At 43.0% G+C, this 24,811-nt stretch overlaps 1 protein-coding gene across 2 annotated transcripts in view; it reads left to right on the top strand.

Annotated features, from left to right (window-relative positions):
* CARHSP1 (calcium regulated heat stable protein 1) overlaps positions 1-24,811 on the top strand; it is a 69,964-nt gene that overhangs the window by 34,084 nt on the left and 11,069 nt on the right. For both annotated transcript variants that reach the window (XM_073542817.1, XM_073542818.1), the window contains exons 2-3: positions 1,166-1,366; positions 19,340-19,462. In XM_073542817.1, the coding sequence (XP_073398918.1) occupies positions 1,179-1,366; positions 19,340-19,462 (311 nt within the window). In that variant the 5' untranslated portion in view covers positions 1,166-1,178. The remainder of the gene's footprint in view (positions 1-1,165; positions 1,367-19,339; positions 19,463-24,811) is intronic.

Raw genomic sequence — 24,811 nt, 5'->3', positions numbered from 1 at the left:
TCTTTCAGTTCCCATTGGGAATTGTGATCTTTGGGAGACTACAGGTATGAAAAACCTGCTGGGCCTTAGCAGACCTAGAGCAGTGTGTGATAGTGTCACTGTATGGGCAGATTTCCCATGTAACTGTAGTGTTATACCAAGTCAATCCATAAGACTAGTGATTCTTAATCCAGCCAGATTTTCAGCAATGTGTTGTAAGATTTGTAATATTTCCAGCATCCACAGGAATCGTGCTGCCCTCGGGCAGTATTCGAGGGCAGTGCGATGTTTCACACGCACCCACAGACTTGCATGGGTGCGTGCGATCCCATTCCCGGAGCCACTCACAACATGCTGCCATTGTTTTCGCATGCCGAATCGAAATGAGGAAATTCTCGCAAATGTGAGCTGCCCCATAGTTTAACATTGGGCCAAGTGCTATCCGATTTTTTTTTTTTTAATTGGATTGCACTCATCCGATTACATCGCAAGTGTTTAGGGATAAGCTGCTGCAGGTGCACAGGACAGGGGCCGACCCGTCACTGCCATCATCTGTTCTCCAAATGAGTACATTCTGATAGCAGTGCAGCTGAAAGCTGGCAAATAAGCGATGGAAAAAGCCGGGGCTCGTATTGCCGGCCCTCCTGTGTATGTGTGTAGCGCGATGGCTGTCGATCATGGAGTAGCACCGTCTACTTGTTTCCAGACTGAATATCGGACAATAAATTACAACATGCACAGAATCATTTCCTACAAAGCTAAACATTGCGCTGCCCCTCCTGCTGGCGGTACTGTCCCATGGTAACTCTTGCGCGTAATTTCATCATCTTGCCATGCCTAGTACATGACGAGAAGCGCGCCACCGTACCGGGAACATGCACTCATCTCAAAATAATAAATACCTAAAGGAAATGTTTGTAGATGGTAAATGCAGTGAATTCTATCCAGAGCCATTCCTGAAAAGTGAAGCCGTCCATTTTGTAGCTGGAGATACATTTGAGCGGCGATGTTTTCTTGTGTTTCTGTAGATCCACCATGAATGATGCATGTAACAGTCAGAAATGTTTATTTCATCAGCTCCTGCCGGCAGGGAATAATACGGGATGGATCGTTTGTACGTGTAACCTTTCGGAACATTTAGAATAAAGCTCATGCACATATTCTGTCTTTGTTCTGTGCCTTTCAGATAAGAAACAGAAATGTCATCTGACGCCACCTCCCCCGTTACCGGCACATCCAGTGAGACGCCAGTATCTCCCCAATCTCCAGAGTCTCCAAAGACCCTCAATTTACCAGGCCCCCGACGAGTAAGAGATCGCTCTCCTTCTCCGATGAGACACCTCATACCTAGTCCACTCCCCACCAGACGTACAAGAACATTTTCTGCGTGAGTCTATTTATCTTCTTCTCTTAAACTTTTCTTGTCTATAGCGGGTGATCATCTTTATATGGTGGCAGATTATTGATCTGGGTAAACAGCAAAATGAATTTGGTTTTGCTCCATAACTGGTCATATTTAATATTAGTATTAAGTTTTTTTCTACCCCATTTGAGAGCAGCATAATGTCGGGGCAGAGACCCTGATCCCAGCTATGTGTCACTTACTGGGCTGCTTGCTTCAGTTTTGATAAAATCTCTGTTTTCTCAGCTTGTCTAGCAGTTCTCTGCATGCTGTTGTTAGGAACGTCGGAACGCACTAAATAAATAATAAAGTGCGTCCACCGTGCAGTAGGTGTTACACCGCTGCTAGGTAATGGCAGACGCACAATATGGTGGTATATCGTGCAAGGGTTGAACGTCACCCAAGTGCGGTAAGCAATCTCTGTTTGCTCACAGAGATATCAGTAGAGGTAAACACAAAAGGCTGAGCCTGTTAGTGTCACAGGACTCAGGTAAATGCACACACGGTATCTGGTCACAGGAGCAGGACCCAAGACAGAGGAGCTGCGTCCTTCTAGACCTTCCGTGCGTGCGGCGCCGCTACTGCGGACGCCAAAGAGGGCTGCAGCGCGGCGTAGAACACTGCCGCTAGTCGACAAACCCATGTGTATGCGCACCCATGTAAAGTATAGGAAAAAAAACGCATGATTTTTTTGCGCAAAAAAACAGCGCAAAAAAACACAAGTGTGAAACCAGCCTTTAGTCTCTGGAGTGATCTGCTGCAAAGCAATCTCCTCTGCGGTAGATAGACAGCAGGAGACCGCAGAATGTGAGGCTCTGGATTCCTGCAGAGCAGACGCAGAAACCTGACGCCTAACAGCTGTGCTCTGTATAACCCACACACATCACTGATTGGCAGCTTTCTGCCTATAACCAGCAAACATATCTGCCAATCAGTGGTGGTGTGGGTATACAGAGCTCAGGAATATGGAGGACTACATGGCGGCGGGTGATTCGCTGGGATCAGGGTGTCTGTCTCTACATTATGCTGTTTCAGATGAGGTGGCAAAAACCTGTTGACCGTTTCCCTTTAACCCCTTCACTACCAAGGGTGGTTTGCACGTTAACTCACGGGCCAATTTTTACAATTCTGACCACTGTCCCTTTATGAGGTCATAACTCTGAAACGCTTCCATGGATCCCGGTGATTCTGACATTGTTTTCTCGTGACATATTGTACTTCATGTTAGTGGTAAAATTGCATTCAAATAACTTGTGTTTATTTGTGAAAAAAATGGAAATTTGGCGAAAATTTTGAAAATTTCGCAATTTTCCTACTTTGAATTTTTATGCCCTTAAATCACAGCGATACGGCACACAAAAAACTTAATAAATAACCTTTCCCACATGTTTACTTTACATCAGCACAATTTTGGAACCAAAATTTTTTTTTATTAGGAAGTTATAAGGGTTAAAAATTGACCAGCGATTTCTCATTTTTGCAACACCATTTTATTTTTAGGGACCACATCACATTTGAAGCAACTTTGAGGGGTCTACATGATAGAAAATACCCAAAAGTGACACCATTCTAAAAACTGCACCCCTTAAGGTGCTTAAAACCACATTCAAGAAGTTTATTAACCCTTTAGGTGCGTCACAGGAATTTTTTGAATATTTTAAAAAAAATGAACATTTAACTTTTTTTTCACAAAAAAAATACTTCAGGTTCAATTTTCTTTATTTTACCAAGTGTAACAGGAGAAATTGGACTGCAAAAGTTATTGTGCAGTTTGTCCTGAGTATGCTGATACCTGATATGTGGGGGGGAACCACTGTTTCGGCGCATGACAGAGCTCAGTAGGGAAGGAGCGCCGTTTCACTTTTTCAATGCAAAATTGGCTGGAATTCAGATCGGACGCCATGTCTCGTTTGGAGAGCCCCTGATGTACCTAAACAGTGGAAACCCCCCCAAGTGACCCCATTTTGGAAACTAGACCCCCCAAGGAACTTATCTAGATATGTGGTGAGAACTTTGAACCCACAAGGGCTTCACAGAAGTTTATAACATACAGCCGTACAATTAAAAAATCATATTTTTTCCACAAAAATGATCTTTTCACCCTCAATTCTTAATTTTCCAAGAGTAACAGGACCCTAAAAGATATTGTGCAATTTATCCTGAGTGCGCTGATACCCCACATGTGGGGGTAAACCACTATTTGGGCGCATGGCAGAGCTCGGAAAGGAAGCAGCACCATTTGACGTTTTTGGCTGGAATTGAGATCGGACACCATGTCGCGTTTGGAAAGCCCCTGATGTACCAAAACAGTAGAAACCCCCCACAAATGATACCATTTTGGAAACTAGACCCCCCAAGGAACTTATCTAGATGTGTGGTGAGCACTTTGAACCCCCCAGTGCTTCACAGAAGTTTATAACGACCGGGCGTGAAAATAAAAATATCGTATTTTTTCAACAAACATCATCTTTTAGTCCCCATTTTTTTTATTTTCCCAAGGGTAACAGGAGAAATTGGACCCCAAAAGTTGTTGTCCAATTTGTCCTGAGTACGCTGATACCTCATATGTGGGAGAAAACTACTGTATGGGCACACGTCGGGGCTCGGAAGGGAAGTAGTGACGTTTTGGAATGCAGACTTTGATGGATTGGTCTGCGGGTGTCATGTGCGTTTGGAGAGCCCCTGATGTACCTAAACTATTGAAACTCCCCACAATTGACCCCATTTTGGAAACTAGACCCCCACGGAACTTATCTAGGTGTGTAGTGAGCACTTTGGACCCCCAAGTGCTTCACAGAAGTTTATAACGCCTGGGCGTGAAAATAAAAAAATCATTTTTTTCCGCAAAAATGATATTTTTGCCCCCAATTTTTTATTTTCCTACGGGTAACAGGAGAAATTGGACCCCAAAAGTTGTTTTGTAATTTGTCCTGAGTAGGCTGATACCCCATATGTAGGGGTAAAACACTGTTTGGGCGCATGGCAGAGCTTGGAAGGGAAGGAGCACCATTTGACTTTTTCAACGCAGAATTGGCTGGAATTGAGATCAGACGCCATGTTGCCTTTGGAGAGCACCTGATGTGCCCAAACAGTGGAAACCCCCCAATTATAACTCCAACCCTAACCCCAACACACCCCTAATCTGAGCCCTAGCCCTAACCCTAGCCCTAACGCTAGCCCTAGCCCTAACGCTAGCCCTAACCCTAGCCCTAACCCTAATGGGAAAATGGAAATAAATACATTTTCTTTTAGTTTTATTATTTTTCCCTAACTAAGGGGGTGATAACGGTGGGGTTTGATTTACTATTTATGGCGGTTTTTATGTTTGGCGGCTGTCAGACGCTAAAAAACGCTTTTTATTGTAAAAATAGTTTTTGCATCACCACATATTGATAGCTATAATTTTTCCGTATTTTGACCCACAGAGTCATGCGAGGTCTTATTTTTTGCGGGACGAGCTGACGTTTTCATTGCTACCATTTTCGGGCACGTGACATTTTTTGATCGCTTTTTATTCTGATTTTTGGGATGCAGAATGAACAAAAACCAGCGTTTCATGAATTTCTTTTGGGGGGTGCGTTTACACCGTTCCGCGTGCAGTAAAATTGATAAGGCGGTTTTATTCTTCGGGTCAGTACGGTTACAGCGATACCTCATTTAGGTCGTTTTTTTTATGTTTTGTCGTTTTTTTGCAATGAAAACAATTTTATATAAAAATAATTATTTTTGTATCGCTTTATTCTGCGAGCTATAACTTTTTTATATTTTTGCGGATGACGCTGTATGGCGGCTTGTTTTTTGCGGGACAAGATGACGTTTTCATCGGTACCATGGATATTTATATGCGTCTTTTTGATCGCGCGTTATTGCACTTTTTGTTCCGTGGTATGATAATAAATCATTATTTTTTTGCTTCGTTTTTTATCTTTATTTTTTAAGGGGTTCCCTAAAGGGGTTAACTAATGGGACAGTTTTATAGGGCGGGTCGCTACGGACGCGGCGATACCAAATATGTGTACTTTTATTGTTTTTTTTTGTTTTTTGTTTTTTTTTATTTTGAAAAAATGGATTTATTTATATCATCACTTATCATCCTACAGCAACAAGAGTAATCTCTATGGTTCTCATTCTTGTCTTGCATTCAAAGTGGCTCTGTCACCAGATTGCACAATACAAACTGCATATATTATTAACCCCTTAACGACATTAGACACATCCATATGTCCAAACCTTGGACCTATGTATACGTCATGGCGATTTTGTGCACACAGGAGCTATGTACACATGATCGCTGCCAGGTGTTAAGCTTAGTGACAGTAACTAGTTAATAGGTGCGAACGGATCGAGACTCTGCTCGCGCCTATTGCAGGCACATGTCAGCTGTTTATAACAGCTGACATGTCGCGGCTTTGAGGTGGGCTCATCGCTGGAGCCCTCCTCAAAGCAGGGGATACTTACCGATGATGTACTATTCCGTCATCGGTAAGTAAGGGGTTAATGACCAAGCCAATTTTTAAAATTCTGACCACTGTCACTTTATGAGGTAATAGCTCTAGAACACTTCAACAGATCCCACTGATTCTGAGACGGTTTTTTAGTGACATATTCTACATCATGTTAGTTGTAAAATTTCTTTGCTCTAACGCGTTTATTTGTGATTAAAAATGGAAATTTGGTGAAAATTTTGAAGATTTTGCAATTTTCAAACTTTTAATTTTTGTACCCTTAAATCAGTGGTAGAGAAAATATAAATAATTTCGGCTCACCACTGTGACGGCCGTTTCAGACACTTCAGCACGGAAGTAGTTCAGTCCAGACTAAGCACGGCTGTATCTAAGCAAAAAAAGGAGATATCCAGCGAGTGTAGAAGGAACAGTAGTAGACTTTTTGCAAAGAACTTCTCAATATTTAATGAATCCAATAATGTTACGTATAGACAAAAAAATTAACTCCTCTCTCCCCCTAAAACTACGCGTTTCAGCAGATGCCTTTTTCATGTTGTAAAAGTTGAAAAGGGCATCTACTGAATCGCGTAGTTTTAGGGGGGTGAGGGGTCAGTTTTTTGTCTATACGCAGCATTATTGGATTCACTAAATAATAAGTTCTTTGCAAAAAGTCTACTACTGTTCCTTCTACGCTCGCTGGATATCTCCTTTTTTTTTGCTTAAATCAGTGGTGTCACACAAAATGGATAATAAATAAAATTTCCCACATGTCTACTTTACTTTACATCAGCACAATTTTTTTGTTAGGACGCTATAAGAGTTAAAAGTTGACCAGCGATTTTTCATTTTTCCAACAAAATTTACAAAACCATTTTTATAGGGACCACCTCACATTTGAAGTGAGTTTGGGGAGGGGTGGGGGTCAATATAACAGAAAATACTCAAAAGTGACACCATTCTAAAAACTGCACCCCTCAAGGTGTGCAAAACCACATTCAAGAAGTTTGTTGACCTTTCAGGTACTTCACGAGAACTAAAGCAATGTGGAAGGAAAAAGGGAACATTTTACTTTTTTCTCAAAAAATTTACTTTGGAACCAATTTTTTTTTATTTTCACAAGGGTATCAGGAGAAAATAGACCACAAAATTTGTTGTGCAATTTCTCCTGAGTACGCTAATACCCCACATGTGGGGGAAAGCGACTTTTTGGGTGCATGGCAGGGCTCCGAAGGGAGGGAGCGCTGTTTTGACTTTTTAAACACAAAATTGTCTGGAATCAATGGTGGTGCCATGTCGCGTTTGAAGACCCCCTGATGTACCTAAGCAATGGAACCCCCAATTCTAACTCCAAGCCTAGCCACAACCCTAAACTCAACACACCCTTAACCCTAATCCTAACCATAACGCTAACCACTAACCTAACCCTAACACACCCCTAACCCCAACCCTAACTGTAATCCCAACCATAACCACAACCCTAACTTTAGTCCAATCCTAACCCCAACATTAGCCCAACTCTAAACCTAATGGAAAAATGGAAATAAATTCTTTATTTTTATTTTATTATTTTTACCAAACTAAGGGGGTGATAAAGGGGGGGTTTGATTTACTATTTTTTTATTTTGATCACTGTGATAGACCCTATCACAGTGATCAAAATGAACCAATAGGAAAAATTTCCTACTGTTGCTGTGTGTCGGCCAGCAGATCTCGGCGGGTGCACTGCGCATGCACCCACCATTTTCTCCCGGAAGAAGATGCTGGAGGCCCGGGGAACTTCACGGGGGGGGTTGCATGGACTCCGGAGGTACCGGGGGGATCAGGGGACCCCATTTCTCTCCTCTGATATGTCGGTAAAGACCGACCCGAATCATGTTCTCTGGGCTCTTAGCTACCCCGGTAGCCAAGACCCTGGTGAAATTCCGACCCTGGGGGGCACTATACACTTATTTCTCAGCACCATTAAAAAGCGAAGCTGAGGCATAAGTACCCTTAGCTGTCGCTGTTAAAAGGCGCATCAGCAGTCGTTAAGGGGTTAAAATGGTGTAAATTATGTTTTTTTCTGTCATATATGACCGTTAAAGTCACTTCAAATGTTATGTGGTCCCTAAAAAAAAAAAATCGCTGTTCAAATTTTAACCCTTATATCTTCTTAACAAGAAAAAAAATGTTTCAAAAATTGTGGTGATGAAAAGTAGACATGTGGGAAATGTTATTTATTAATATTTGGTGTGACATGACTCTGATTTAAGAGCATAAGAATTAAAAGTTTGAAAATTGCAACATTTTTTCCAAATTTCTCAATTTTAACAAATAAACGCAAGTCATATTAAACAAATTTTACCACTATCATGAAGTACAATATGAATCAGTGGGATCCGTTGAAGCGTTCCAGAGTTTTAACCACATAAAGTGACACTGGTCAAAATTGTAAAATTTGCCCTGATCATGAAGGTGAAAACAGGCTTGGGGGTTGAAGGGGCTAAATAGATCTTAGACCTTAGGAGGCAGGTGGACTTACTTTGAAAATACATACCAGATATGGCCTTCTAAATTGCTCATTTTATTATCATGTAGGAAAACTTTTAAAAAGGTCTGCACGGCTACAGTATTCGGGGTGGGAAATAATATCACCAGAACAGAGACTATATCAATGTATAACCATATCATCAGGACCCTGTGCCTGAATATAAGGACCTACAAGATAAGGACACTCTAAAACTGTATTGGAAACTGAAAACAAGGAGTAAATTTCCAAAATATATCGAAAAAACTTTTATTACAGTAGGCATGTACATACCGTTGCGCTCAAAAGTTTACATACCCCGGCAGAATTTTTGCTTTCTTGGCCTTTTTTTTTCAGAGAATATGAATGATAACACAAAATTTTTTTTTCCACTTATGGTTAGTGGTTGGGTGAAGCCATTTATTGTCAAACTACTGTATTTTCTCTTTTTAAATCGTAATAACAACCCAAAACATCCAAATGACCCTGATCAAAAGTTCACATACCCTGGCGATAATGGTGAAAATGGGTTGCATGCAGGGCTGTGGAGTCGGTAAGCCAAACCTGCGACTCCGACTCCTCAATTTCCCTTACTCCGACTCCACGACTCCGACTCCCACATATATTGCTTATGTTTAAGTGAAAAATGTATTGTAGTACAATGTGAACATCAGACATTTAATCATTTTTATGATACAATAATCAAGATATTTAGATAGAACATAATATATATATTTATTGGAATACAACTTTAGTACACAAAAAACTAATAAATTGTAAATATGTAATACACTATGTAATATCGATTACATATATATATTGTATGTGTGTGTATACATATATATATATATATTGTGGTGTAGTGACCACTGTGTCAGCTATGGGGTGCTGTGTGGATGTCCTAGGAGAGAGGATGAATGGCAGAATACGGAATGACCGTTGTGTATCTCAAGGTGGGTGGCCTTGAGATGGAGACTTATGTGTGTGTTGATCAGCAGTGATACTACTGAGGTGCTGTTTCAATGTGTCCGGGAGAAGTCTCCAGGTAGCTGGGGAGATGGGCGACTCTAGTTACCTACAAATCCACCCAGGGGGTGGTTAAGAACAATATTGTAAAGAGTGTGAGAATGGTTCAAGGACCTGTGATGAGGTCATAGCCATGTGACCCGGTGGGCGTGGCTACGGACCATATAAGGTGGCCAGGGTAGGTCACATGGGTGAATGCTGGGACCCGGTTGGTCCGTTGTGGAAGGTCCCGCTGGGAGATGTCTCCTTTCCTGACAGCACAGGAACGCTGGGTTGAATGGCTGCACGTGCCTGAGAGTTCCCAGACGAGGGAATGAACGTCTGCAGGGAGAAACAGCCATGAGGTAACCCTGATAGCAAGGGGATATAACTGAGGTGAACCTTGAGAGCCTGTTCATTCCACAGTGCACAACCTGTGTGACCACAGGGTTTACAGAGTGAAGCTCTGTCATGGACGCTATGCTGCTGATATGAACTTTATGTTGCTGCTGTTGGTTTATGATGCCTAATAAACCGCATGAAGGTATGATTTTGTGGAAAACCCGTGCCGGACGTGATAATTTGGCTGCCAAGCGAGTGATCCCCTATGTGAATGACAGCGCTACCTAATTGGTGGAGAATGCTATGGGCAGTGTTGTAGCCTTGTTGCTGGGAGCAACGGAAGAGGACTGCTTAATTTGGTTGCTATGGGAACGGTTTCCAAAGCACATGTTGCAGTGCTGGCAACGCTGAGCCAGGAGGGCTGACGGTTGTGAAAGCCGTTTGATATACTGACAGCAGGTCAGTGGAAGAGATTTATAGGACACCGCTGCGGTAGAGGTGTACGAGAACCTGCGTGGCCAGCAGGTGACGGTTCTAAAAGGCGTGTTGTACTGACCGGGGTCAGTGAGAAAGAGACTGGTGATTGCTAGGGTGCCTCTGCGGAAAAGAGGTACCCGAGGACCTGTGTGGCCGACACAGGTAACGGACAAGTGTTCGTGTTGTACTGACCTGGGTCAGTGGGAAAGACTGTACCTGAAGGGTTCAGTGAGCAAGGTCCTGGAAGGTCAGTGTTGGGAGATTCTAGGAGAAGTGTCGGATCCCTGGAGCACGTGGTATGACCTGGGACCTGGTGAGGCGTAAGTGTTGGACAGTCAGGCGGAGACGGATGTCCTGAATAGCACCCGCTGAGCCTCTGGACCTGGTGAGGCCGGTGTGTTGGGAGACCTTGGGAGGAGGGTCTGCTCCCTGAATAACACCCGGTGCGTCCTGTGTGTTGGACGGTCTCAGGCGGAGACGGAACGTCCTGAATAGCACACAGACAGGACACTTGAGTTTTGTGTGGTGTGTTTTTTTTTCTCTTTTCTCAACTCAGCCTGTGGTGGCTCAGTGGGAGTCAAGAAGGTGACAAGCGGCTTCCTGTAACTCGGCAGAGGGTTACGAAGGGAACAAGCAGCTTCCGGTAACTCGGTGGGGTTACGAAGGGGACAAGTGGCTTCCGGTAACTCGGCGGGGTTACGAAGATGACACCAGCAGCTGTGTGTGAACGGCAGCCGGTGGTGTCAAAGATCGGTGACAGCAGGAGCTGTGGTGGTGCCAACAAGGACTTGTGTGGTATCGTAAGAGACATAAACTGTGTGGTGTGAACTGTGGTCTGAGAAGTCCGGTATAACGGACATGGGGAAATCCCGAAAGGGGGCGGTGGTCCAAATCGGGGTGGGAGCCCAAAAGGGGGTGGAGTCCCAAATTGGGGTGGTAACCCAAAAAGAGGTGGAGTCCCAGAGGGGAGCGGTGACCCAAATTGGGGTGGTGGTCCAGAAAGGGGCCAGTGTGGCAAAAGAGGAACCGCAGTGTTTATGTATGTTGTTTCCAGAATGTGGGATATTCTTTCCGGATGATGACTGGCCGCAAGTGTGTACCGTGATGCTGCACCGGGAAGGAATCTCGGGACGGTTGGACTCAAGGAGTCAGGTGACTCTAACAGGAACTCCTCTCACTTTCTGTCTGACCAAGAAAATGGTCCAGGTTCGCTGTAAACATGGGGTCACGGTGAACTATGTGGTAGACAGAGTAATGTTTGAGGGGTTCGGAGGCAGTGAGTGCCAAGGTGGCAGTATACCACCAGACTTAGTGTATGCCTTGGAGTGGGGCCTGGACTTTGTCAGGTTTGATGACATATGCCAGGTTGGAGACGTTCCTACTGTTGGGCTAACCGATATTAAGACGGTGACGGCTCCTGACTTGGAGAGGTCTGAGGTAGAAGTGACCGGGAAAAGGGGTACGTCTGCTCAACGGACGGACCTGACATCTCTTGTCAGGACTGACGTTAACCTGGTTGATAAGACGGCTGGAGTATTGGCACAGTTAATGGGTAACTGGAGGGATTGCTCGGCAGGTCGGGGTGACGCAGATCTGGGGGTGATTGTGGCTCTGAGAGAGAAAGCGAGCACAGAATAGAAGGGCTAGAGAAGGAAGGCTCTGAGCTCAGAGGTCACCTATCAACGTGGCAAGACGTGAACAAGACCCTTAGGGAAGAGATGGAAGAACATATGAAGCGGGAAAGAGTCCTGAGACAAACGACTGAGCACAGGGTCGAGGAGCTCAAGAAAGAAGTCGTGCAGCTCAAAGAAACTGTAAGAGGTCTTCTGCGGGAGAAGAGCTTGGACGAAGATGTACAGCGGCCGGGCCTGAGTGACAGTAAGGCGGAACTGCCAGTACCAATCGTGGCAAAGGGTCATGAAGAGATAAAATCTTGTGAAGTTGGTGAGCAACGAACTGAAGAATACAGTCACCCGGTCGGGTCAACGGTAGTGAGGGAAGTGTCCGTGGTAAAGCCAGCGTCTTCTGTCCAGGAAGAGAGAAAGACCACGACCTTCAAATCTGTAGTCGAGGTACCCGAAGACATGCAAGAAGCCTGTGCTGAGGAAGGTGTGCATGAGGCTTTCAAAGAGGCGGTCAAAGCGTGTTAGGTGCACTGGGCGCCTGAGACTCGGCAGTTGGTGATATCAGCCAGAGAAGATACATCAAACCGAATAGCTGTCCTGAAAGAAATGCATCTGCAATGTCTTCACGCCAAACAGTTGGTCAGGCGGAATAATATGAAAGCTGCTCGACGCCTAGAGTTAGCAAGAGAGGCTATTGATCAGCTGGGTTTGCGGAAAGATGTAGTTCCGGTTCCCAAAGGTCTGATTGGGAGAATCATTGGAAGATTCGGGAAGTTAATGCAAGACCTTGTGAATATCTCCGGTGTGGTGAGGGTGAGGATCCCTCCTGATGATGAAGACCAGATATCCAGTGAAGAGGGTAGGATTCCCATCATGGTGGTTGGCTCCGTGGAAAGCCTGAGAAACTTTCGGATGCTATTGGAGTATCGAGTGGGGTACCTGCAAGAGATTGAGCAGTTGAGGCTGGACCGTCGGCGAATCAATAAAGAGGTACAGAACACCAGGTGGCGGCCGCCTTCAACCCAAGATGTAAGGACCCGAACGGTTCCTCCAAGAAGTGACATGGCAGATGACTGAAGAATGTCAGCAAGTGGTAGTTCGACTCGCAGGACGACGTTGAGAGACCGTAGTTCCTGTGAGACGCTGGGAGATGTCTCCTTTCCTGACAGCACAGGAACGCTGGGTTGAATGGCTGCACGTGCCTGAGAGTTCCCAGAGGATGGAATGAATGTCTGCAGGGAGAAACAGCCATGAGGTAACCCTGACAGCAAGGGGATATAACTGTGGTGAGGCTTGAGAGCCTGCGCATTGAACAGTGCACAACCTGTGTGACCACAGGGTTTACAGAGTGAAGCTCTGTCATGGATGCTATGCTGCTAATATGAACTTTATGTTGCTACTGTGGGTTTGTGATGCCTAATAAACCGCATGGAGGTATGATTTCGTGGGAAAACCCGTGCCGGACGTGATAATCTGGCTGCCAAGCGAGTGATCCCCTATGTGAATGACAGCGCTACCTTACTATATATATATATATATATATATATATATATATATATATAATATATATATACACACATCACTATGTAATAAATTATGTAAGTGGCAAAAAACAGTTTTCAACACAAACATACTAAATAACATTTGTGCAGTCTATGAATTTGTTCTAAGAAATAGAATTGCCTCCATCAGATCCTCCTTCATAGATGACCTCAAATCTGACCTAATAATTTTAAGGCTAGAGAACAACCTTTCTACACTAACTTGGATTGGAGGCAAAGCTGTAAGCACATGGGCAACATCTCTAACAATTTCTGGGTATAAAGGAATTGCCTCGTGCACAGTCAGTTTTGATGAACGGTTGAATTTTTCTATTTCTTTGAGAGCAAGTGAAACATTTTGCTGAAATATGGTCAATCTGCTTGCTATAGGAGACAGAGTGAAATCTTTTTCCTTGTGGCAATGCTTTGCCTACTCCATGTCATCCAAATACTTGTCAAAGTCAAACTCCTCATCTGATGAGGATGAAGATATGGCAGCTGTAGCACTGTCAGGACCCAAGTCCTCTTGCGCCTTGCTGTTCTCCTGTAGGCCACTCATCCTGACTGCTACCTCATTCAGAGCTTCTTTTCCTTTAGTAAGCTATTGATCATCAAGCAGTATACGATGACTTGGGTCCACATAAACAGCTGCCAGAAAAATTTTATTTTCCAATAGCTGTGTCTCTCTCCGTTTCATCGAAGCAGAAATGCCATCTGCGATTAAACCTCCTCTTTGGGACAGGCAAAATCCTCAGCTTGTCATTTTTTAGTCACGGTAAATGGGTGATTAAGCAATTCCTTCAATTCAGCCACCTGTGTCCATTGACCTTCATTTAGTGTTACCTGAGGGTTCGCCATATCTATAAGAAACGGTTTTAGTTCAAGCAATCGCTCAATCATTAAATAAGTGCTGCCCCACCGAGTGGCTTGATCGACAATTGCCCCTTTCCCAGCACGTCTCTTCAAGATGTAATCAATTTTAGGGGTTCTGGCGGCAATAACCAATTTCCTCACTTTTCCAATCAGATTTCCAGCATGTCCCTCTTGCAGACTATCTCTTATTGCCAGCTGCAGCATGTGCACAACTTTCTCCAGGTCGGGTCCCAGGAATCGGTTCCTTTGCAGGGCAGGCACCCCTCCCCCTCCTCTCTCTGGTGAAGACGACAGAAGACAGGATAGAGGAGGGGAGATTGCCCCCTGCAGTCTAGAGCTGGTGCAGGATGGGAGCACTGCAGCATACAAGTGAGTTTTGATAGGTGCGTGCCCCTGCTTCTAGGGGGGGGCAGCTGCCCCCCTGCCCCTCGCTGGCTACGGCCATGATTCACACACAGCGTTTTTGCAGTAAAATGCAGTGACTCTGGGCATCCCAGCAAAGTCAATGGGTTTCAAGATATGACATTCAGACACATTGTTTTGTGAGGATCCGTTTTTGGGCTGAATGAGCATGTCAGTTTGTGCGGCGCTTTTCTAATCTGCTTTTGCTATTGAAAACATTATCTATGAGCTCAAAAACGTTTCAGGTGATGCGGCTTTTTAAAAAGCTGATCTGCTTTTGCAGCTGAAAAATGTATCCTCAAAAAACGCAGCAAAAACGCTGTGTGTGAATGTAGCCTTAGATCAGTAATAGAACAGCCATTTATAGGCCATTTCATAACTTTCCCAAATTCCTATGAAAAAATATTCTGCACATTCTGCATTGAACTACTGTACCCAATTTATTATATATTTTAAGAGTCGGAGTCGGTACATTTTATACCGACTCCAACTCCACCAAAATGAGCACCGACTCCATGACTCCGACTCCACAGCCCTGCTTGCATGGTCGAATTGCCAGAAGAAAGCCAAATGACCCTGATCAAAAGTTCAAATACCCCATTTCTTAATACCGTTAATTGCCCACTCTAACATCAATGACAGCTTGAAGTCTTTTGTGATAGTTGTGGATGAGGTTCTTTATTTTCTCAGATGGTAAAGCTGCCCACTCTTCTTGTTAAAAAGTCTCCAGTTCCTATAAATTCCTGGGCTGTGTAGCATGAGCTGTGTGCTTGAGATCTCCCCAGAGTGGCTCAATGATATGGAGGTCAGGAGACTGAGATGACCTCTCCAGAACCTTCGCTTTGTTCTGCTGTAGCCAATGACAGGTTGACTTGGCTTTGTGTTTTGGATCGTTGTCATGTTGGAACGTTCAAGTACGTCCCATGCACAGCTTCCGGGCTGATGATTGCAAATTTGCCTGCAGTATTTGCTGATAACGTGCTGCATTCATCTTTCCTTCAACCAACCACTAACCATAAGTGGAAAAAATTTTTTGGTGTTATTCATATTCTCTGAAAAAAAGGCCAAGAAAACAAAAATTCTGCTGGGTTATGTAAACTTTGGAGCACAACTTTATATATCAAAAATGAATAAACCAGTTACTTCAGTGGATTGGGCGTAAGGTGAGTATAAGTGTGTTTTGGTTAATTTAAAGTCAATAAATCAGTCTTTATTCAAATAAAGAATTTTATTCTGGGTGTTATTTTTCTGACAATTTGACTATTTGGTTTGTAATAGGGGTGTCTTATGGACGCCCCACCATTTCTAACCTCTAGACTTGATGTCACCTGACAATATAAAGGTGACTTCAACTCCAATACTATCACCCCTCTTCTCAGCGCACCAAGCCAAGTGGAAAGAGCGAGGCTAAGTGCTAGATTTGGAGCATCTTATGTATGTGCAATTTATGTGGTAGCTGAGAGCTTATTTTTTTAGTCTGGGATGGGGATTAATATCAACCCACAGCTGTCTGCCTAGCCTTTGCTGGCTATTAATTATAGGGGGACCCTACGTCATTTTTTTGTGGTCCCCTATTTTAATAACCAGTAAAGGCTAAGTATACAGTTGTGAGCTGATATTAATAGCCTGGGAAGCTCCATGTCTATTACCCCCTTTCCATGCTATAAACATCTGTCCCTAGCCGTCGGCTTTCCCTCTGCTGGTTAATAAAATTTCAGGGGCCCCCATGCTATTTTTTTCTGAAAATTATTTAATAAAGTACATGTACAATAAGCTGCACAAGCAATGTACTAATTATATATGTGACTGACATCTTTATATCTATGTATTCTATGTGTATATATTATTCCTATTCTAATTTGTCGAGTCACGCTGTGATTTTCTTTACACGGCAGATGAAATATCGGCTTTTCAAGGATATGGGTGTGTAAAATTCAGACAGCACTCGCATGGTCCGTGTGCTGTGTAGTGATGAGCGAGTATACTCGTTACTCGAGATTTCCTGAGCATGCTTGGGTGATCTCCCGAGTATTTGGATGTGCTCGGAGATTTAGTTTCTGTCGCCATACCTGCATGATTTGCGGCTGCTAGCCAGCCTGAGTACATGGGGATTGCCTGTTTTTTAGGAAATCCCCACATGTATTCAGGCTGTCTAGCAGCTGCAAATCATGCAGCTGTGGCGACAGAAGCTAGATCTCCGAGCACATCCAAATACTCGGAGATCACCCGAGCATGCTTGGGATACTCGAGTAATGAGTATACTCGCTCATCACTACTAATTATCAATCTTTTATTCATTTTTTTAATATTTTTTTTAATTTTTCGTTTTGCTTTTCACTATTCTTAACAGTTCCCATAGGGGGACTTGAAGTTGCAATCATTGGATTGCTTTGGTATATATAGCAATGCCAGGGCATCGCTGCATATAGCAGAAATCACAGTCTCCTTTGAAGCCCGATCACAGGCAAGGTTTCAGAGCAGCTCTGTAATGACAAGCATGGGGGTCTTCAGCAGACCAGCAGCTGTTCTAGCAACCCATTGAAGCCTTGGGATCACGTCACGAGAATGCCGATGGGCGCATGGAATGACGCACCCCATGACGGTGAGTGTTAAATGCCACTGTCAGTGATTGACAGAGGCATTTAAAAGATTAGGTTAACCATCTGCTCCAACCGCGATTGTTAGAAGCAGGTCTTGGCTGTAACACGCACCCTGTGAGCCAGTCCTGTACACCCGCTTCCGTCGTGTACTGTACATGTACAGTACATATTGTAAAAAAGACACCGGTGTCATTGCCTAAACGACGGTAAAAATGCCAATGAATACACCATGAAAATGACCCACAACATTTTTTGACGTGTCTTCGCCTTGGAAAACTCGGTGAGTACATTGTCATCTAAAAGATGTAGTGTGTATAGTAGGTACCGAAAGTGTTCAGACCCCTTTAAATTTTTCAGTCTTTATTTCAGTGCAGCCATTTGGTAAATTCAGAAAAGTCCATTTTTTTTCTCATTAATACGCACAATCTTGACTGAAAAAAAACAGAAATGTAGAAATTTTTGCAAATTAAATAAAAAAAGAAAAACTGAAATATCACATGGTCATAAGTATTCAGACCCTTTGCGTAGTATTGAGTAGAAGCAGCCTTTTGAGCTAGTACAGCCATGAGACTGGGGTTTCAGAGGACAATAAAACATCCAGACTCCTTATCTATGAACTGGTCCAATATTTATGTTTCTCCCTCTCCCATAATGATAATTCTGCTTCACATCACTTGTCTCATCTATTGCATTTTTTCTGTGCTGTATTGTGCATAAATATGTGACTTCAGATGTTGTATTAGTCTAGCCTGATGAAGAGACCTGCATAGTCTGGAAAGCTTGCAATGTGTTACCATCTTTTCAGTTAGCCATTAAAAGGTATCAACCACTGAGGACTCTCAATTCTAAATATTCTTCTATCTACTGGCTAACACGGTACAAAGATGTACATCTTTCCTGTATCGGGTGTTTAAGAGCTTTTCATTGAAGACCCAATGTCTCCTAGCTCTTTTTCCAAGCTTCTTGTAATGAAATGGTTAACTCCCTGTTGTGGCTATAGCTCGATATATAAAGTAGGATGGATTCATTAATTGCACATTCTAAAAGAAAAGTACCTTTCTATTCATGGGGGCTGGGCCTGGGTCATGGCGTACTGATGGGTCACTTCGGTGTCATTGACACAGGCACCAATTCAGTTGTGGCCAGCACTGGTTGTCAATCAGAAGCGGGGAGACGGGACCCAATATGCAGATGAGTAGGTGTAACAATGCATTAAAGCCTCCTCTTTTGCATATGAATTAAGTTCTTTTCACAGGCGCTGTAACAGGTGCTGTGCTAGTATGGTTGTTATAGAGGCTACGTCCCCTACAACGGTAGTGTGCACAGTGTCTGCACAAATACTTGACTTGTGCACATACAGTTAGGTCCATATATATTTGGACAGAGACAACATTTTTCTAATTTTGGTTCTAGACATTACCACAATGAATTTTAAACAAAGTTCAGACTTTCAGCTTTCATTTGAGGGTATCCACATTAAAACTGGATGAAGGGTTTAGGCGTTTCAGCTTAAAAGCATTACTCAAATCTATGACTTCAACTTTTAGGAAGAAAATAAAACGTTTGTACGAACCTCCTCTCCCTCTTGGACTACTGCAACAGCTTTCTCTGTGGCCTCTCATATAACACTTTTGCTGCTGCAAACCAATCTCAATTCTGCTGTTTAATCCACCTTTCCTTTTGTTACTCCACTGCCTCTGTTTATTGACAAATGTTGTTACCATGGCCCGGATAATTCAGTCCAAAATGCTGATGACATGGCCGCCCATAACCTTCCTCCTCCATACTTGCCCACTTCAATTTCCCTATATCTCCCCACACAAGGTCTCAGGTCTTCACAAGATCTGTGCCCACTTTTTGTCTTCCTCTCACACAATAGTCTCCAATGTATCTCATGCTTCCCCTATAATCTGGAATGCTTTACCTGAAAGCCCAACACTTCAGAAAAGCCAACAACCTGCACTAACTACATGTGCCACGTGTGCAACATCTACCCCCAGTGCGCATAAAGGATTGCTCATCTTACTTGTTTTCTTTTCTACCTGATGTTGTCTATCGGTATATGTATGTTATGTATTGTCAACCCACTTAACCATGGAATAAAGGATAATTTACATTGCTGCATTTCTTCGTTTCCTACAGAACTGTCCGAGCGTCTGAAGGACCATTGTACAAAGGAGTATGTAAGTTCTTCTCCCGTTCCAAAGGACACGGCTTCATAATACCTGAAGATGGCGGGCCGGATATTTTTGTACACATTTCGGAGTAAGTGTTGTAACGTTCTGCTAGATGTAAATCAGGACATGGATCCTCTGAGCATCCGGTGTTGTACAGGACGCCCTCATGGTTTGTCTTTCATTGTGTGAGAGAGTCATGGGAAACTTTGATTTTAAGGCTTGTTCCACTTCAGTGCCAGATATTGCATCACCCTTCATTATTAGCTGTGGGCTCTCTGACTACTCTGAGATTGATAGCCCACTTTAATTCCTGTAGAGCCAGGGAGCCGGCTGTTTATACTTGTCTAATGATGGATCCACATCAATTATTTATAAGGTCATAAACCTCCACTTGTTTTATTGGTAATTGTCAATATTTGCCAGGTTTTATTTTTTCTTAATTCTTAAGTGGTTTTATTTCCTATACAAATAGGTCAGAATAGCAAGTACTTAATAGTGTAAACTGATCAGTATATGTTTTTTTATATTTTATAGTGGCATAAGAGTCCCCAAAAATGGATGAACTCTTATTGTTATCCATTATGAAGTCCTGTAGCATGTATGATCGTCATTCACTTTGTATATATGGGAATATGGATCTATATTGGGCTAATTTTTGACTGAATTTTAGCATCCATATGGTGGCAAACCCTGCCTTTATGATACAACTCAGGCTAAGTGTACAAAAAACACTGAGTGCTGAAGAGATCCATGAGATTAACTTTTATTGAGATTAAAAAAGCAGAATGTCCAACAGGAGGGGATGCTGGTGTAGCCAGAAGAAAAAGCAATCAGTATATATAGACCAAATAATAACAAGTGTATAGAAGATGTATATAAAAAAATCATGGAATCAAAAAGAGGATATATATATATATATATATATATATATATATATATATATATATATATACACATATACATACAGGGTTTGGACAAAATAATGGAAACACCTAACGTTTTGGCATCATAATCTTCGAACATGTTATAAACATGCAAACCGTAACATATGGTAATGTCTTGTAGCTGATTACTTGTGTTCTGTGATATGTGTATGTAAATTAACTGTTTGTTTTGCAGAATTGTAAGAACATTGATGAAAACCTGATACCAATGGCTGACCTCTCAGATTTTCAAAGAGCCCAAATTGTTGGTGCTCGTATGGCAGGCGCTAGTGTAACAGAAAGTGCCCGAATGCTTCGCGTGTCAAGAGGTACTGTCTCCAAAGTAGTGATTGCGTTTGAAAGAGAAGGAAAAACGTCCGCAGCAAAACACAGGTCCGGCCGAAAGTCGAAGTTGACTGAGAGAGACCGTCGGACTCTAAAGCGAATTGTGAGAGAGGATCGCAAGACCACGGCTCCGAAAATCACTGCTGAGCTCAATGAACACCTACAGAACCCAGTTTCCACAAAAACTGTCCGTCGGGAGCTGCACAAATCTGGATTTCACGGAAGAGCTGCAATTCGAAAACCGCTGCTCTCAATGACAAATGTTTCCAAGCGTTTAGAGTGGTGTAGAAACCTCCAGAATTGGTCCCTCGAGCAGTGGAAACCTGTGATATTCTCAAACGAATCATCGTTTACCCTATTTCCGACCTCCGGCCGAGTGTACGTTTGGAGACAGCCGAAAGAAGCATTCCATCCAGACTGCCTTCTCCCAACCGTAAAACATGGCGGAGGTTCTGTGATGATCTGGGGTGCTATTTCGTGGAGATCCGCCGGGCCAATGATATCCCTTCATGGAAGAATTAACAGCCGAGATTATTTAGGCATTTTGGGCAACCAAGTGCATCCTATGGTTCAAGCACTGTTCCCGGAGGGGAACGCCATCTTTCAGGATGATAATGCACCAATTCATACAGCTAGAATCATTAAAGCATGGCACGAGGAACATTGTAATGAAATTGAGCATCTCATCTGGCCCCCACAATCCCCAGACCTCAACATTATTGAGCATTTATGGTCGATTTAAGAGATTCAAGTTAGACGTCGATTTCCGCCACCATCGTCGCTCAAAGAACTGGAGCGTGTTTTAACTGAAGAATGGGCTACAATTCCTTTGGAAACAATTCACACCTTGTATGAATCCATACCTCAGAGAATTGAGGCTGTAATCGCTGCAAAAGGTGGACCTACAACATATTAAACTAACTCTTGTTGATGTTTCCAGGTGTTTCCATTATTTTGTCCAACCCGTGTGTGTGTATATGTATGTGTGTGTGTATATATATATATATATATATATATATATATATATATATATATATGTGTATGTATATATATTATATATATATATATATATATATATATATATATATATATATATATATATACACACACACACTGTCAAAATTGTTGGTACCCCTCGTTTAACAACAGAAAAACCCACAATGGTGACAGAAATAACTTCAATCTGACAAAAGTAATAATAAATCAAAAATCTCTGAAAATGAACAAATAAAAGTCAGACATTGCTTTTCAAGCATGCTTCCACAGAATTTAAAAAATAATAAAACTCATGAAATGGACCTGGACAGAAATGATGATACCCCTGAAAGTAATGAGACAAAAGGGACATGTTAAATTGCGGTGTTTGTCCACTAATTAGCATCACAGGTGTCTTCGGTCTTGGAATCAGTGAGTGTGGGCCTGTATAGAGGGCTACAGATACTCACTGTGCTGTTTGGTGACATGGTGTGTAACACACTCAACATTGACCAGAGGAAGTGAAGGAAAGAGTTGTCTCAGAAGATTAGAAAGAAAATTATAGACAAACATGTTAAAGGTAAAAGTTATGAGACCATCTCCAAGCAGCTTGATGCTCCTGTGACTACAGTTGCACATATTATTCAGAAATGTAAGCTCCATGGGATTGTAGCAGACCTCCCTGGACGTGGCCGCAGGAGGAAAATTGATGACAAATCAAAGAGACGGATAATACGAATGGTAATAAAAGAGCCCAGAAAAACTTCTAAACAGATTAAAGGTGAACTTGAAGCTCAAGGAATGTCAGTGTCAGATCGCCCCATCCATCGTTGTATGAGCCAAAGTGGACTTCATGGGAAACGACCAAGGAGGACACCATTGTTGAAAAAAAATCATAAAAAAAGCCAGACTGGATTTTGCCAAACTACATGTTGACAAGCCATAAAGCTTCTGGATGAATGTCCTATGGACAGATGAGACAAAAATGGAACTTGTTGGCATTAGACATCAGCGTTATGTTCACAGATGGAAAAATAAAGCATATCAAGAAAAGAACACTGTCCCTACTGTGAAACATAGAGGAGGCTCTGTTATGCTCTGGGACTGCTTTGCTACATCTGGCACAGGATGTCTAGAATCTGTGCAGGGTACAATGAAATCTTAAAACTATCAGGAATTCTAGAGAGAAATGTGCTGCCCAGTGTCAGAAAGCTTGGTCTCAGTCACAGGTCATGGGTCTTGCAACAAGTTAATAACCCAAAACAAAGCTAAGAACCTCCAAGAATGGCTAAGAGGAAAACATTGGACTATTCTGAAGTGGTCTTCTATGAGCCCTGACCTAAATCCTATTGAGCATCTTTGGAAAGAGCTGAAACATGTCATCTGGAAAAGGCAACCTTCAAACATGAGGTAACTGGAGCAGTTTGCTCCTGAGGAGTAGGCCAAAATACCTGTCAAGGGGTGCATAATAATAATATAATAATAATAATAAATTTTATTTCTATAGCGCCGACATATTCCGCAGCACTTTACATTTCAGAGGGGATTTGTACAGACAATAGACATTACAGCATAACAATAATCTCAGAGATCATAACCGATACCAAGAGGAATGAGGTCCCTGCTCGCAAGCTTACAATCTATGAGGAAAAAGGTAGACATGAAAGGTGGGTGGTAACAGTTGCCCTGATTGTATGGACCAGCCATAATGTTAAGTGTGTAACAGTACAGACACAGAGGGCTATTGGATGCATAAAGTATGTGCGAACATGATGCAGGGAACCTGGTTATGGTAAAACTTTTGGCTGTGCCACACAGGGATAGATTAGGTTAATGTGTTGAGGCGATAGGCCAGTCTGAATAAATGCATTTTCAGGGCACGCTTAAAATTGTGGGGATTGGGGACTAATCGTATTGACCTGGGAAGTGCATTCCAAAGAATTGGCGCAGCACGTGTAAAGTCTTGGAGACGGGAGTGGGAGGCTCTGATTATTAAGGATGCTAACCTCAGGTCATCAGCAGAACGGAGGGCGCGGGTAGGGTGGTATACTGAAACAAGGGAGGAGATGTAGGGTGGTGCTGAGCCATGGAGGGCTTTGTGGGTGAGGGTAATAAGTTTATACTGAATTCTGGAGTGGATGGGTAGCCAGTGTAATGACTGGCACAAGGTAGAGGCATCGCTGTAACGATTGGTGAGGAATATGATCCTGGCTGCAGCATTCAAGACAGATTGGAGAGGGGAGAGTTTGGTAAGAGGGAGACCGATATTAGAAGAGAGTTACAATAGTCGAGACGAGAATGAATAAGAGAATCAGTAAGAGTTTTTGCAGAGTCAAAAGTAAGAAAAGGTCGAATTCTAGAAATGTTTTTGAGGTGCAGAGAGAGCCAGTGATCGAATGTGGGGGGCAAAGGAAAGCTCGGAGTCAAGTATGACCCCAAGACAGCGGGCATGTTGCTGGGGAGTAATAGTGGAGCCACACACAGAAATGGCAATGTCGGGTATAGGTACATTAGTAGAGGTAGGAAACACAAGGAGTTTAGTCTTTGACAGGTTCAGTTTCAGATATAGTGAGGACATGATGTTAGACACAGCGTTTAGACAATCGCCGGTGTTTTCTAGAAAGGCTGGCGTGATGTCAGGAGAAGAAGCGTATAGTTGGGTGTCATCAGCATAGAGATTGTACAGGAAACCAAATCTACTGATTGTTTGACCAATAGGGGGAGTGTACAAGGAGAAGAGAAGGGGGCCTAGAACCGATTCTTGAGGAACCCCAACAGTAAGGGGAAGGTGAGAGGAGGAGGAACCGGCAAAAGATACAGTAAAGGAGCGGTCAGAGAGATAGGAGGAGAACCAGGAGAGAACGGTATCCTTGAGGCCAATGGAACGGAGCATAGTGAGGAGGAGCCGATGATCCACAGTGTCGAATTCTGCAGAGAGATCCAAGAGAATTAGCATGGAGTAATGACCATTTGATTTAGCTGTTAGTAGATCATTAGAGACTTTAGTGAGGGCAGTTTCAGTAGAGTGTAAAGAGCGGAAACCGGATTGGAGAGGGTCGAGAAGAGAGTTATCAAAGAGATAGCGGAGTGGAACAGGCGTTCCAGGAGTTTAGAGATGAAGGGAAGATTAGAGACAGGTCTATAGTTAGCGGCACAGTTTTGGTCGAGGGATGGTTTCTTAAGTAGTGGATGTA

This window comes from Dendrobates tinctorius, unplaced genomic scaffold (assembly GCF_039654945.1).
Source record: "Dendrobates tinctorius isolate UK_male_01 unplaced genomic scaffold, ASM3965494v1 ptg000129l, whole genome shotgun sequence".
NCBI classification, from domain to species: domain Eukaryota; kingdom Metazoa; phylum Chordata; class Amphibia; order Anura; family Dendrobatidae; genus Dendrobates; species Dendrobates tinctorius.
The sequence above is the reverse complement of the archived record's forward strand: the minus strand, read 5'-3'. Positions and strand labels throughout refer to the sequence as shown.